This window comes from Halichoerus grypus, chromosome 7, assembly GCF_964656455.1.
Source record: "Halichoerus grypus chromosome 7, mHalGry1.hap1.1, whole genome shotgun sequence".
Taxonomy (NCBI): Eukaryota; Metazoa; Chordata; class Mammalia; order Carnivora; family Phocidae; genus Halichoerus; species Halichoerus grypus.
The window spans coordinates 56,099,762-56,114,026 of record NC_135718.1 but is presented as its reverse complement, the minus strand read 5'-3'; the positions used below and the strand labels follow the sequence as shown (position 1 = coordinate 56,114,026).

At 39.3% G+C, this 14,265-nt stretch overlaps 1 protein-coding gene across 2 annotated transcripts in view; it reads left to right on the top strand.

Annotated features, from left to right (window-relative positions):
- The window catches only part of DDX50 (DExD-box helicase 50), a 37,289-nt gene extending 29,064 nt beyond the window's left edge, over positions 1–8,225 (top strand). For both annotated transcript variants that reach the window (XM_036113824.2, XM_036113827.2), the window contains 5 exons: positions 101–174; positions 400–559; positions 4,418–4,552; positions 5,677–5,721; positions 7,726–8,225. In XM_036113824.2, coding sequence (XP_035969717.1) covers positions 101–174; positions 400–559; positions 4,418–4,552; positions 5,677–5,721; positions 7,726–8,004 — 693 coding nt within the window. In that variant the 3' untranslated portion in view covers positions 8,005–8,225. The remainder of the gene's footprint in view (positions 1–100; positions 175–399; positions 560–4,417; positions 4,553–5,676; positions 5,722–7,725) is intronic.
- The last annotated feature ends 6,040 nt before the right edge of the window (positions 8,226–14,265 follow it).

The following is a 14,265-nucleotide window of genomic DNA, read 5'->3' as shown; positions in this document are numbered from 1 at the left end:
ATCTTTAAGTCCAAGAAATGGAAATTCAACAAACTATATGAATTTAGGAATTAATTGTAAAGACTTCCATTTTTCTTTAATGTAATTCTTTCATTTTCAGGGAATTACTTTTAAACGTGTAGGTGTTCCTTCTACAATGGATTTAGTTAAATCTAAAAGCATGGATGCCATCAGGTATGCTTTCTGAACTTGCTGAATAAGTTTTTCTTTTGTATTAGGCTATTCATCTTTAAGCTCTCCTAGTTCAAATATCAGAAAACTTAATCACCAGTTTTACCAGCAGACTTTTAGTTATGTTAAAATACGAAAACGTTGCTCTTTCTTTTCCCATTCATTCTCTTATCTTTTAATTTTTTACCTTTGTCTTGACCAAGAAAATTTACTATTTTTAAACCATAGGTCTCTGGCTTCCGTTTCTTACGCTGCTGTTGATTTTTTCCGACCATCAGCTCAGAGATTGATAGAAGAGAAAGGGGCAGTGGATGCATTGGCTGCAGCATTAGCCCACATCTCTGGTGCATCAAGTTTTGAACCACGATCTTTGATCACCTCTGATAAGGTAGAAATCTGTGAGAAAATCATGTATGATTGAGAAAAGATTAAAATTGAACCATAGATAATCCATCTATCTGGAGAGAAAGACAGGAGACTTTCACTTTGCACAGTACTGTGTTAACTAAAACTTACACAGCAGACCCTATTCTTTATTTTGTAAGTTGCCATGGAACCATGCAAATCAAAGCATAGATTCTGTGCATTTAACACAGTGCCATGCAAAGTTAGGATTACCTGTATATGTTGAGCGGCTATGTGTGTGCGGGTGGGGTATGTGTGTAGTTTGACACCACCTTACCTGGCCCCCCTGCTGGGTTAGTATCAGATGTCAAAACAAACCACACCAGACCCATTGGTTGCAAGTAGTTCAAAGATTTACTACTCATCAAGGTATAAGTGAGGAGAATCCCTGGATAACAGGACCTCTCAGCAAGAAAGCTCTCTGATGTCTGGGTGGGGACAGAGAGATTGAGAGAAAGAGGGAGAGTTGGTGGAAGAGGAGAACAAAAAGGGCAGGTAAACTTGCATGTGACAATTTGGTAGTATATGGGAGTACATCTGGGGTGTCTAATGTTTTCTCTCTGGCAAGTGTTAATGGTTTAGTCAAATGTAATTTTGCTGGGGGTGACTTCATGTGTCCCAACTCTCCCCCCACCCCCTGCCACTATGTATCTTTTTTTTTTCTTTTTTTTTGAGAGAAAGAGCTTGAGCAGCGGGGGAGAGGGAGAATCCTAAGCAGGCTCCACACCCAGAGCAGAGCCTGATGCAGGGCTCCATCCCATGACCCTAAGACCAGAGCCTGAGCCGAAACCAAGAGTCAGATGCCTTAACCCACTGAGCCACCGAGATGCCCCCCCCAACAGTGTATCTTTATTTTTTATTTATTTTATTTTATTTATGTTTTTTTATTTTATTTTTTTTTTTTTTAAATTTTTTTTTTTTTTTTTTTTTTTAAGATTTTATTTGCAAGAGAGAGAATGAGAGACAGAGAGCACGAGAGGGAGGAGGGTCAGAGGGAGAAGCAGACTCCCCGCTGAGCAGGGAGCCCGATGTGGGACTCGATCCCGGGACTCCAGGATCATGACCTGAGCCGAAGGCAGTCGCTTAACCAACTGAGCCACCCAGGCGCCCCTATTTATGTTTTTTTAAAGATTTTATTTATGTGAGAGAGAGAGCATGAACTGGGAGAGAGGGAGAAGCAGACTCCCCACTGAGCAGGGAGCCTGACGCGGGGCTCAATCCCGGGACCCTGAGATCACAACCTGAGCCAAAGGCAGACACTTAACAGACTGAGCCACCCAGGCGCCCCTCACACTATGTATCTTTATTTATTTATTTTATTATTATTATTTTTTAAGATTTTTATTTATTTGAGAGAGAGAATCAGAGAGAGAGAGCACAAGAGGGGGGAGCGGGAGAGGGAGAAGCAGACTCCCCACTGAGCAGGGAGCCCGATGCGGGACTCGATCCTGGGACTCCAGGATCATGACCTGAGCCGAAGGCAGTTGCTTAACCAACTGAGCCACCCAGGCGCCCACACTGTGTATCTTTAAAAAACATCTGGATCCTCAGATTTGTGAGATTGCGCTCCATGTTGGACTATGCACTCAGCATGGAGTCTGCCTGTCTCTCTCCATCTGCCCCCCTGCCGCCGTCCCCATGCACGCACTTGTGCACGTGCATGTGCTCTCTTTCTCGCTTTCAAATAAATAAAATCTAAAAAAAAAAAAAAAATTCAGGATCCAATTCAAGTTCATATGTTACATTTGGTGTTATGCTTCTCTTAATCTGGAACTGTTTTCCCATCATTTTTTATTAATTTGATTAATTTTTTGAAGAGTGTAGATTAGTTGTGTAGATCAGAGTCTAGAATTTCTTACCTGGATTTTTATGGTTTTCTTTTCATACATCATTTAACTTTTGCCTTTATTCAGCCTTTCCTGTAAACTGGAAGTAAAATCAAAGCTTGATTTTACATTCAGGTTAAACCGTTTGGGCCAAAGTACCCTTATGGGTGATATTATGTACTTCATACCATATCACAGCAGGAGGCATATAATGTCAGATTGTTCTAGTACTAATAATGCTTAGTTTGATCACTTGTTTACAATGGAAACTGCTCTATAGTCCCATTGTAAAGGTATCTTTTACTCTTTGTAATTAGTGATTTGTGGGGTAATGCTTTAGCAGTGAGCAAGTACCCTTTCCCTAATAACCCACCAAATACTTTTTTTTTTTTTTTAAGGTTTTATGTATTTATTTGAGAGAGAGTGAGCAAGAGAGAAAGCACAAGCCACAGGGAGAGGCAGAGGGAAAAGCAGACGCCCCGCCGAGCAGGGAGCCTTACGCGGGGCTTGATCCCAGGACCCTGAGATCATGACCTGAGCCAAGGGCAGATGCTTAACCGACTGAGCCACCCAGGTGCCCCATCAAGTACTTCTTAAGAAAATACTTAAGCCATATCTTTTAGGAAAATATTAAGATAGCCTTTAGAGCTAAGAACTACCTAAGAGATCATTTATTCCCAATCCTTATTTAATAAAAGAATCCCTCTTTGGCAGATGGGTTATCTAACTTCTGATTAAATATCTTAGAAACTGTATTAGTGGTACTTCTTTGACATCATCTCTTATCACTCTGTCCTTGCTTGTTTCGGCTACCCTAACCTACTTGTTACTCGAACATAAACCACTCCTGCACAAGACCTTTGCACTTGCAGTGTTTCAGATGTTCGTTCTTTTTACCGCATGGCTTCCTCCTTCACTTTATTTAGGTCTCTCTTCAAATACCACCACATCAGAGAGGTCTTTCCTGATCACCCTGTCTAAAATAGCTTACCTTTCCCTTTACTCTCTATTCCCTTGCCCTGCTGTATTTTTCTTTATGATGCTTATTACTATCTGGCATTTTACATATTGGCTTATTTGTTTACTGTCTACCCCACCTCATCCCCACCATCCCCACCCCCAACACTAGAATGTAACCTGCATGAGACAAAGGACTACTTACTGCTGAATCTCTAGCACTTACTATAGTCTCTGGCACATATACGGGGGACACTCAGTGGATATTTGTTAGATGAGGGGCTCCTGGCTGGCTCAGTCAATAAAGCATGCCACTCTTGATCTTGGGGTTGTGAGTTCAAGCCCCATGTTGGGTGTAGAGCTGACTTAAAAAAAAAAACAAAATTATTAGATGAATCCCTTCCTGTATCTTCTTCATGTTGATCCTTTTGCTGTCTAGTGAAGTTTTACAGAACAAGTAATTTTGGGATATGCAATAGTCCTTCAAAAGTTTAAAGAGATCTATGTCTTCTTGTTTTTCCACTCCAAGCTAACTTTGACTCTTTCAGCATTTCCTCAGTTCTTCACTACTTTATCTTTTCTCTGGTGCTCTAGTTTAATTATCTCTTAAAGCATGTTGGTTAGAATTAAATATATAGTCTTTACAGAAATACAAAGAAGAATGATCTGTAAACATTAGTCTTCTATTAATATAGTTTTAAAGAAGTTATTTTTGGGATGCCTGGGTGGCTCAGTCCGTTAAGCATCTGCCTTTGGCTCAGGTCATGATCGTGGGGTTCTCGGAACAAGCCCCGCATCGGGCTCCCTGCTCAGTGGGGAGCCTGTTTCTCCCTCTGCCTGCCGCTCCCCCTGCTTGTGTGCTCTTTCTTGCTCTCTCTCTCTATCAAATAAATAAATAAAATCTTTATTTAAAAAAAGTTACTTGTTTTGGCAGCCATGTTATACTGATGGCTCATGAGAAATGTACAGTGACGTCATGAAGGGCTGCAGAGTTAGAACTTCATTGTCCTGCTGCTGCTGCTTTTTTTCCAAAGATAATGTGACTTTTATTTCTTAAGGGGTTTGTCACCATGACTTTGGAAAGCCCAGAAGAAATACAGGATATCAGCTGTGCATGGAAAGAACTTAACAGAAAGCTGAGTAGTAATGCTGTATCCCAAATTACCAGAATGTGCCTCCTAAAAGGAAATATGGTAGGTTTTTCTAGACAAGGAAAAGCTTTTCAGTCAACTCTAAATGTCTAGCAGATTTTGTTCTTTCTTTTTTTGAAGTCTAATGAGATGAATAACACAGTTTTCTTGTGTGATAGTTTGTTTCCCGTTGTAAATTTGGGGAGTTATGTAAATAACCCATTCCTCTAGAAAGCTGTAAGTCATCCTGCTTAGTTTGTGTAATAACCAAGTTATCCAAGTTTCTGCTCTTGGATACATACTGTGTGTGGTTGTGTGTGGTGTTTTATTCTATGACTAAGTAACTTATGATTTCAATAGCTAAACAACTCTGTTATTTAGAGAATACTCAATATTGACTTTTAAGTGGCCTCTATTGGTTGTTAATGAGGATAATTAAGTAAGTTAGTATTTTAATACATTTTTGAAATAGCAAAGTTAAAACCATCTCTAATCTTAGTGACTCTGTTTCTTTAATGGTTTGAAAAAAGATATTTATTTATCTAACTTTCCTACATAGGCTTATTCTAGCCTAGAATTTATTATCTTGATTGTTGATTAGAAAGAATCATTTCTCTCAAAGTTTACTGTTACCATCAGGAATGTTTTGCGGCAAGTATGAGACAAATATACTCATTCAGAAAAAATGTGGAGGGGAGGGAAAAATATAACAAGATCCTTAAGCCAAACTAGTTGCCGTACTTGAGAATTAAATTAACTTTCAATTTATTGGCAACCAGGTCCAAAAAAGAAACATCTTGGGTTATACCATTCTTATTATCTGATAAACACTGCAGCTCTTCAGGATAGAAACAAACTTTTCGGCACTAAATTTTTCAAGGAATTTATACATTAAACATTACAGTGTCTACAAGAACTTTTCTGAAGAATACTCTACATTCTTAGTAGTAGTAGTAGATTCCTGTTAGATACTGTGTTTACTTTTCAGACTTAGAAAATACAATAAGCAGCCACCCTGTGTCATGCATTATTATATGTTAGCTGTTTTTAATCTTACAAACATTCATGGGACACACCCTATCTTTTCCCTTTTTTTAGCTACTATAAAATTACCAGCAAGTATTAGTGTATTGGTAAAAAATCAACTCATCTGCATTTGAATAAAAATGTTTTCATTTTGCTTTTAGGGTGTTTGCTTTGATGTTCCCACAACTGAGTCAGAAAGGTTACAGGTATTTCTAAAATTTTATCTGTTAAATAATTGAGTGTGTTTCTCTAAAAAAATAGGAATTTTTAAAAAGTGACAATATCATTATTATGCCGAAATCAGTTAACGATCCTTAATGTAATATATCTAGTCTGTATCATAATTTTTTTTTTTTTTAAAGATTTTATTTATTTCTTTGAGAGAGAGAGAATGAGAGAGAGCGAGTACATGAGAGGGGGGAGGGTCAGAGGGAGAAGCAGACTCCCTGCCAAGCAGGGAGCCCGATGCGGGACTCGATCCAGGGACTCCAGGATCATGACCTGAGCTGAAGGCAGTCGCTTAACCAACTGAGCCACCCAGGCGCCCTAGTCTGTATCATAATTTAAAACATTTTTATTATGAATAATTTCAAATATAAAAAACAGAATTGCATAATGAATATTCATGTACCCATCACCCAGCTTCAACAATGATCAGCTCATAGCCAGTTTATGGTTTCATGTCACTTCCATCCATTTTCCCACTCTCCTGTATGTATGCTTTTTTTTTTTTTTTCAAACTCAGCTTTGTCTCTTTCTCTTCCATATTATACTAGGAGAAAGTGACAACAATATTTTATTTAATGCTTAAATAAACTTAAAAATTCCAGTATAGTTAACATACAGTGTTACATTAGTTTCAGGTGTACAACACAGTGATTCAACACTTCCATATGACACCTGGTGTGCTTAAATAAATTTTTATTTTTTATTTTACACAAAGTAAGATTAAGACAGAAACAAATACCATATGACTTCACTCATACGTGGAATTTAAGAAACAAAACAAATGAACAAAGGAAAAAAGAGCCAAAAAAAATAGATTTTTAAATACAGAGACAAACTAGTAGTTGCCAGAGGGGAGGTGGGTGGCAGTTTGGGTGAAACAGATGAAGGGGTTTAAGAATTGTATGTATTCTTTTGAAACAGATTGTAGGTATTCTATCATTTCAACCCATAAATATTTCCATATACCTAACTATTAGGGAGACTTTTTTTTTTTTTTTAAAGATTTATTTATTTATTAGAGCGTGCAAGCAGGGGGAGGGGCAGAGGAAGAGGGAGAGAGAGAATCCTCAAGCAGACTTCCCGTCGAGTGCAGAGCCCAGCTCGGGGCTCGATCTCACGACCCTGAGACCATGACCTGAGCCGAAATCAAGAGTCGGTAGCTTAACCAACTGAGCCACCCAGGTGCCCCCTCAACAGGGTATTTTAATATTCACTTTCCTTGACAACTCATGATCACAATGAATAATAGTAAATGTAGCAGGATATAACATGGTGATGCTCTTATGAGCTGCTGATTTGCATAATCTTGAGTTTTTTACTCCGATACCAAATTATTTCCAGTGGCTCCATATTTTCAACAGGTTTTTAGTCTCCATCATTAGCTCTCACTTCTTGCTTCTGTCAATATAACCACTGAAAGCAGTGCACTACTTATTAGTGGCCTGCTTGTTTTGTGCCAAGAAATCAGTGCTCTCTTATTTATTTTTTAATTTTAATTTTTAAAAAATATTTATTTGAGAGGGAGTGTGTGAGAGTCGGGGGGAGGAGCAGAGGAAGAGGGAGAGAGAATTTCAAGCAGACTCCCCACTGAGTGCAGAGCCTGATGCAGGGCTCGATCTCATAACCCTGAGATGATGACCTGAGCCAAAATCTAGAGTCGGATGCTCAACCGACTGAGCCACCCAGGCGCCCCAGTGTGCTCTCTTTTAGAATGTATAAACTGAGTGTGAAATTATGAGTCTCAAAATGAGCCTGAGAGTTTCTCCTAACACTAAAATTTAGGAACTTTAATGAATGAGCTTTGAATATGTTTTTGTTTTTGTTTTCTGGTTTTCAGTTTTGTTTCAGATACTTTGAATTTAAATGGATAGATGGCCTTTAGCTAATAGATGATGGATATTAAAAAAGAATTTTCTGTACTCACATGCTTGCTTATGGTTTCCATTTTGCATTTATATTAATCCTCTAAATTCCCCCAACAGGCAGAGTGGCATGATTCAGACTGGATACTTTCATTGCCAGCCAAGTTACCCGAAATTGAAGAATATTATGATGGAAACACATCTTCTAACTCCAGGCAGAGGAGTGGCTGGTCAAGTGGCCGGTCCGGCCGGTCGGGCCGGTCAGGTGGTCGATCTGGTGGCCGGTCAGGTAGACAGAGTCGACAGGGAAGTCGGTCAGGAAGTCGACAAGATGGTAGAAGACGAAGTGGGAATAGAAATCGATCAAGAAGCGGGGTCCACAAACGGAGTTTTGACTGAGTATTTGATAGTTAATCTACCAGTGTGAGCTTGCCTATTTCTGCCTAATCATGTACATTATCCACCAAAAATTAGGTCATCATAGTTGAGGTATGTGTCTGCTCTTTGCAAAGAAGTTGGTCATATTTTTTTAAAAAGTATTTCGCAAGAATGGTTGTAAACAAATCTACTTATCCAGTTATACCTTTGAATAAAAAAACTCCTTTTATTGTCTCTTTTCACTGTGCGTTAAGAATTTTGTCAATGTAATCTTCTACAGGTTCTTCTAAAACAAAACAGTCAAATTAGTCTTACTTAAGATAACTTGCATTTTGCAAAATGTAGTGTATTTGTATTCAGGTCATTCCTTCCATAGGATACGTAGTAGAAAATAAGAAATCCTTTCTACATTAAAGGGCTATAGAAACTGGTGACTTGATTGGTTAGGTGTAGCATTTAAATTCTATATATAGTTCATTAAAAGGGTGTGCAAGCACTGTACACTCAATAATTTATTCACCAGATAATGATTGAAGTCTACTGTGTGCCTATCACTATGTTAATCATTAGGGATATAGTGGTGCACAAGGCACAGCACTATCCTCAAGGAACTTACAGTCTAAAGACAGTCAAGCAATTATGAGTGAGATTAACATCTAAAGAGTAAAATAGGTAGGTATGGAATGCTAAGGACCCAGTTGGGGTGCACCAAACCAGTCTTGGAGTCAGAAAGGCTTACAAGTGGTGATACCCAAAAGAAGAAGTTAAACAACAGTATCTGTTGATCTAAGCAAGTATGTGTATGGTGGGAAGAAGAGTTTAGAAGGGAGAGGGTTTGCAGGCAGGGAGAACAGCATATGCAGATACCCAGAGCCAAAGAATACCATAGGAAGTCTGAGGACCTACAATTAGTTTAGTATGGTTTGCATATGACAGGCAGAGGATAGGAATAAGAGAGAATGATAGTATTTAACAGGGACCAGATCTCAAAGGCCTTCTGTGCATTGTTAAGTTTAAACATTCTCTTGAAGACAGTGGTGAACCATTAATACATTTAAAGTAAGGAGTAACATGATGAGATCTGTGTTTTAGAAAAGATTATTGGCTGCACTGAAGAGACTGGATTGGAGAAGGGCCAGACTGGAGGTCAGGAGACCTCTTAAGTTGCTGTTGGAGTAATCCAAGGTAGAGGTGATGGTGGTCTGCACTAATGTTAGGTAACATATTTTGACTGATAATAACTGAGGCATTTAAGAGCTTACTACTTGTCCAGAATCACAGCTGAATAATAGGTAGTGGAGTGAGGATTTAAACCCCGAGAAGTCTAGCTTCTGAACCAGCATTCTTAACCACTGTGCTAAATAGCAGTGGTGACATTGAGAAACATGGTTAGATTCCAAAGTTTTTTTGTTTAGTTTTTTATTTTATTTTTTTTAGTAATCTCTACACCTAATGTGGGGCTCAAACTCAGTGACCCCAAGATCAAGAGTCACATGCTCCTCCAACCGAACCAGCCAGGCACCCCAAAGTTGTGGGAAATAAAATTGTTAGGACTTAGTGCTTGATTGAATTGGAAGATGAGAGAGATGCAGAAGAATGAAACAGATTTTTGTCACTGAGATAGGCTAGTAGGAGGAAGAACAAGAAAAGTTACATGGGGAGGGAAGGGGGATATGATTAGTTCAATATTAGATATATTTTAATATTGAATAGCCCATGAGATAATAAAAGATGTAAGAAGAGATAAACAGTAGGCAGTTGGATTTATAGGTTTGAAGGAGGAGAGAGATCTGTTGTAGAGGTGTAAAGATTTGGACATAATTTTTAAAAATGTTAATTGTAGTTAAGGCAGTGGAAGAGATTATCTAGTGAACGTATAGTAAGAAAAGAGGACTAAGGAGGGAACCCAGAGGCAGACTAATGTATTTACTGCATAGCAGAGGAAGGGAATCCCATCATCATCAAGAAGAGGTGAGAAGGCAGCAGAAAGCCCAGGAGTGTGAGGCTTTCCAGGGAACCAGAAGATGAACCTGAGATGGCCACTGGATTTGGTAAAAAGAAGACATTTGACATGGGGAGCAACCATATTAATAAAGTATGGAAAGTAGAAACCATTTAGCAGTGGGTTCAGCAGAAAATGAGAGATAAAGAACTAGGGACAGCAAACATGTCTTCCAGAAATTTGGCTGTGAAGTAGAGAAGAATAAGCTAAAGCTGGATGTAAAAGAAAGGACAGGAGATGACAGAATTTTTTGTACATGTGTGTTGGGGGAGGATGAGGGAAATTAGAGCATGAACTACTAATATGGGAAGGAGTCAGAAAGGAGGGAGAAAGAGAAAGAATATATGATGGAGCAAGATTCCTATGAAGACCCAGAAGGATGAGCTTAAGCACACACTGGAGATTTTAATCATAGATGGTAGAAGCACATCTCTAACATTTTGCCAGGAAGAAAGTATGTTTATCATGTAGGTGAATTTGCAGGTGTTAAGGTAAAAAGATGACAGATTGCCTGCCTGATGTCTTCTCTTTTTTTCTGTGGTATTCTTTCATGATCGTCTGCTGAAGGTGAAGAGGAAAGTAGTAGGCTAGGAGATTTGAGGAGACTGGAGAAATGCTGAGTATCAACTGTAGAACAAGATGGAGAGCTTACTAGGCAAACTGGGGGTCACGGGCAGCTTTGAGGGTCCAGTTGAGATTAGGAACAATGTGTACTGGCAGCAATTAGAGTACTTGAGTGATGTCCTGTAGTACTCAATATTCTGTTGTAGGAATGGAGATGGGAGATGATTGATCCAGGATTGGGGTTTGCTCTATGAGATGAAAGGATGACAAGGTGAAGATGTTAAGGACTTTGGCAAAAGTGACTGGAGTAATGTCTATGGAGTCTAGACTGCCTAGGGATTGAAGTGGAGGTGGGGTTGATAGCAGGGAGAATGTAGAAGGGGCGAGGGACTGAAGGTCACTGAGAGCTCTCTGAGATTTCAAGAGTGGAGCAGTTGGGGACAAGACAAGTGCAGGGTTTGTTAGTAGGCCTATTGGGGTAGAGGTCATTTCATTTGAGATGGTCAAAGAGCAGAGAAGCTAGCGTGGGTGTTTTCATGGACAATGAAGTCTCCAGGACTGAGGACGGAGAGGAAGACTAAGCCAGGTACCAAACTATCAGTGAATGGTGGAGGTTAAATTACCTGAACGAGGAAGGGTATAGGGTGGTATTGTCACACATCTTCAAAGGGACAAGGACATTTACATGATACTGAAGGAGTAATAGTTCAGAAATGGTTTTGAGGAAAAGAAGACACTGATACCAGGGTACATGGGATGTGAGGGAATGAGCAACATATGCGTGGGAAAGTTGCAGGAGGAGGAGTTTTCAAGAAGAGCCAGATTTCAGTGAAGCCCTTAATCAGTGCTAGATTAAGAAAGGGAGAAATTCTGATTATGGGAAATGGGGTTCCAGATAACTATGACTGGGGGAGAAAGTCTCAGCTCTGCATTTGAGTAGTTGTGAGCTCTGGATTCATACCGAAGATGAAAGAGGGGCTCCATTCCTACAAATGTGCATGAGTACTAGTAATTTAGTCAGAATGAGTTGTATACCTACAATGTCCCAGGCACTATGTTTGGGGTACAAAGGTGAGTAAGGTGTGCCTAGTCTCTGCCCTCAGGAGCTCAGAATCTAGTGAAATAGGTGGACACATAAACTTAGGCCCACGGCAGTGACTAAGTGCAATAATTTGAGAGCTCTGCACAAGGGCACCTAGCCCAGCCCAGGAATGGGGGTGGGAGTTTAGAGAAAGCTTTTTGGATGTGATGATTGAACATGAATTAAGTCAGTTAGAAGAAGCAGGGAAGTGGGAATGGAAGGCCAGAAAAGGGCACAGAATAGCTAATAAAACAAGATCTAAGTATGGTGAACTGTAAGTAGCTCTCATTGCTGGGATGCTGGCTATGAGGAAAGCAGTAATGAGAATAAGGCAAGAGTCCTATCTTGGAAGGCTTTGTAGGCCTTATTTTGGACAGCCATTGAAGGGTTTCAGGGAAGTGAGTGAAAAAGAAAAGCATGTAGGTAAATGCTAGCAGAGTGGAGGTAGATTTTAGGGGTCCACTTGCTAAAGGCTGGCTTTCCTATTAGCAAGGGAAGTGGGGCAGGTCCTGACAAGATTAAGTAATAGCTTTCCATACCTTCTGAAGAAGGTGGGGGCAGAATTCTCAGCTTTGGGCTGCATTCAGCCCCTTATTTTGCTCCTTTCTTATAGAGCCCAGCAGCTTCATGCTTCCTTTTGGCTATTCAGATCCTTCTGTTGGGTACTCTGTGCCTAGTGTGGTCACTTAACAGCTATTTGAATTTAATTAAGCCAGTTACCCTGATCTTCAATTTTTGAATTTGTAAGTATCTGTTTTATTCCCTTCAGCATTAGAAATTTGAATGAGTTCACATTTAGGTGTGAATGTCTGAGAGCTTCCTCTCACACTGTTTTTGTTTCATATGTTTTGTGGGTAGTGCTTAATAAGTTTTTTTAACCATATTTTTTCATATTAGTAATGTGCTTCCATTGTTGAAATTTTGAAAAAATAGAGAAGCAAATGGAAGAAAATAAAAACCATCCATAATCACATCACTTAGATAATTACAGCTAACATATCATTGTGTAGATTTTTGAATCACTGTGTGTGTGGGTGTATGTATGCAGACTTTTTGAAATAGAAATTCTCCCCCCAATTTTATGAAAATATGACATTATCTACATCAGAGGAAACTGGGCTGGCAGAATCAATATCCAACCAGAACTTCACATTTCCAATCAAACGTATATATGAGACCCATTTTTTTTCCACTTGTTACTGAATTTTATACTGATAACTAGATTTAATATGGTAATTTGGCTGCCTTTGAGCCAGAGAGGACCTTTGCATGCTTCCTCTTAGATTTTGGCCTTATGCCTATGTGCAGGTATATTACAAAGGAACTTACATAGTTTGTAAGCCTTGACAACAATTTTCCATTAAGTAGTGTTCTGGGCTTACTCTCTTATTGATAATAAAAATGCCCCTGTACCGTTTATAGCAGTATCATAGCAGTATCACAGAGGTTCCTTGAGGCAGGGACTGGGCTTTCACTTAGGTACTCCAAAGTCTGAAGTACAATGTTGGAAGTCCCAGATGTTAAGCCTTTTGTCAGTTGGTTGGTTGCATTCATGCTTGCTCCCCCTTCTCCCACACCTAATACCAGGATGATTGAATTGCTTTCCTGCCTGGGCATATAGCTAAAATTTGTTTCAAGGGGTTCCTTCCTCTCCCCCACCTCCAACATTGCCATTTTAATGGTCAGTCAACATTTAGTGTCAATCTATGTGCCTATGTACCAGGTGCTGTTTGAAATCTTCAGGATACAAAGATGGATAAATCAAGGCTCCTAGCTTAAAGATTATCAGAGTGTAAGTTAAAGCATTGCTGTAGTACATAAATTTATTTGTTAAAAAACTGAGACTGTGAAACATCAAATAATAGTTTATGTGAAACATGAAATTTTTCCTTTAAACTGTCATTTAAAAATGTGCAGTAAAAACTAATCTTATGAAATACACAAATAAAACAGCATTTTCCTTTGTCATAAAATGATTATATTTTAAGTTGTCTTTCTAAACACCTACAAGTTTTAATAGCTCTCATTTATCCTGCTTTATGTGCCAGGCACTACTAAATCCTTTTCATTCATTATCTTACTTAATTTTCTCAGCCCATGAGGTAAGTTTGTTACCCATTTCATGCATGAGAAACTCAGGTTCAGATTAAGTAATGTGTGCAAAATCACACAACAAGCAGTGCAGGTTTTCAAAGCCAGGCATGATTTCAACTAATTTTCAAAAATGATTTTGTGTTGAAGCAGCTCCCAATTCTTTACATCACTAGTTCCTCAGAGAAGTTTAGCGACATTGTCATAGATCATTCAATGGACCACTTTCCCTCAACTCCCAGAATTAGTATATTGTCCAAATATGCAAGATTTAGAGCCCTGTATTTTCTTATAGAGGTCCATGTGGTTTGGGGCTCTTCCTACTGGTTCCAAGGCCGGTTCAGGTGCCTCCCCGTGTCTTCAGAACAACTGATATCCGTCTATCTCCCACCAGTCTATAAAGTTTCTTGAGAACAACTCGTGTATTGTCTGTTACTGGATTCTAGCCTTGTTTCTCACCTGACATCACAGTGAATGCTCAGGGATGTCTACGTGCACGCATAAAGGGATGACCAAAGCCCGACCGAATTCTAGTCTTATCCAG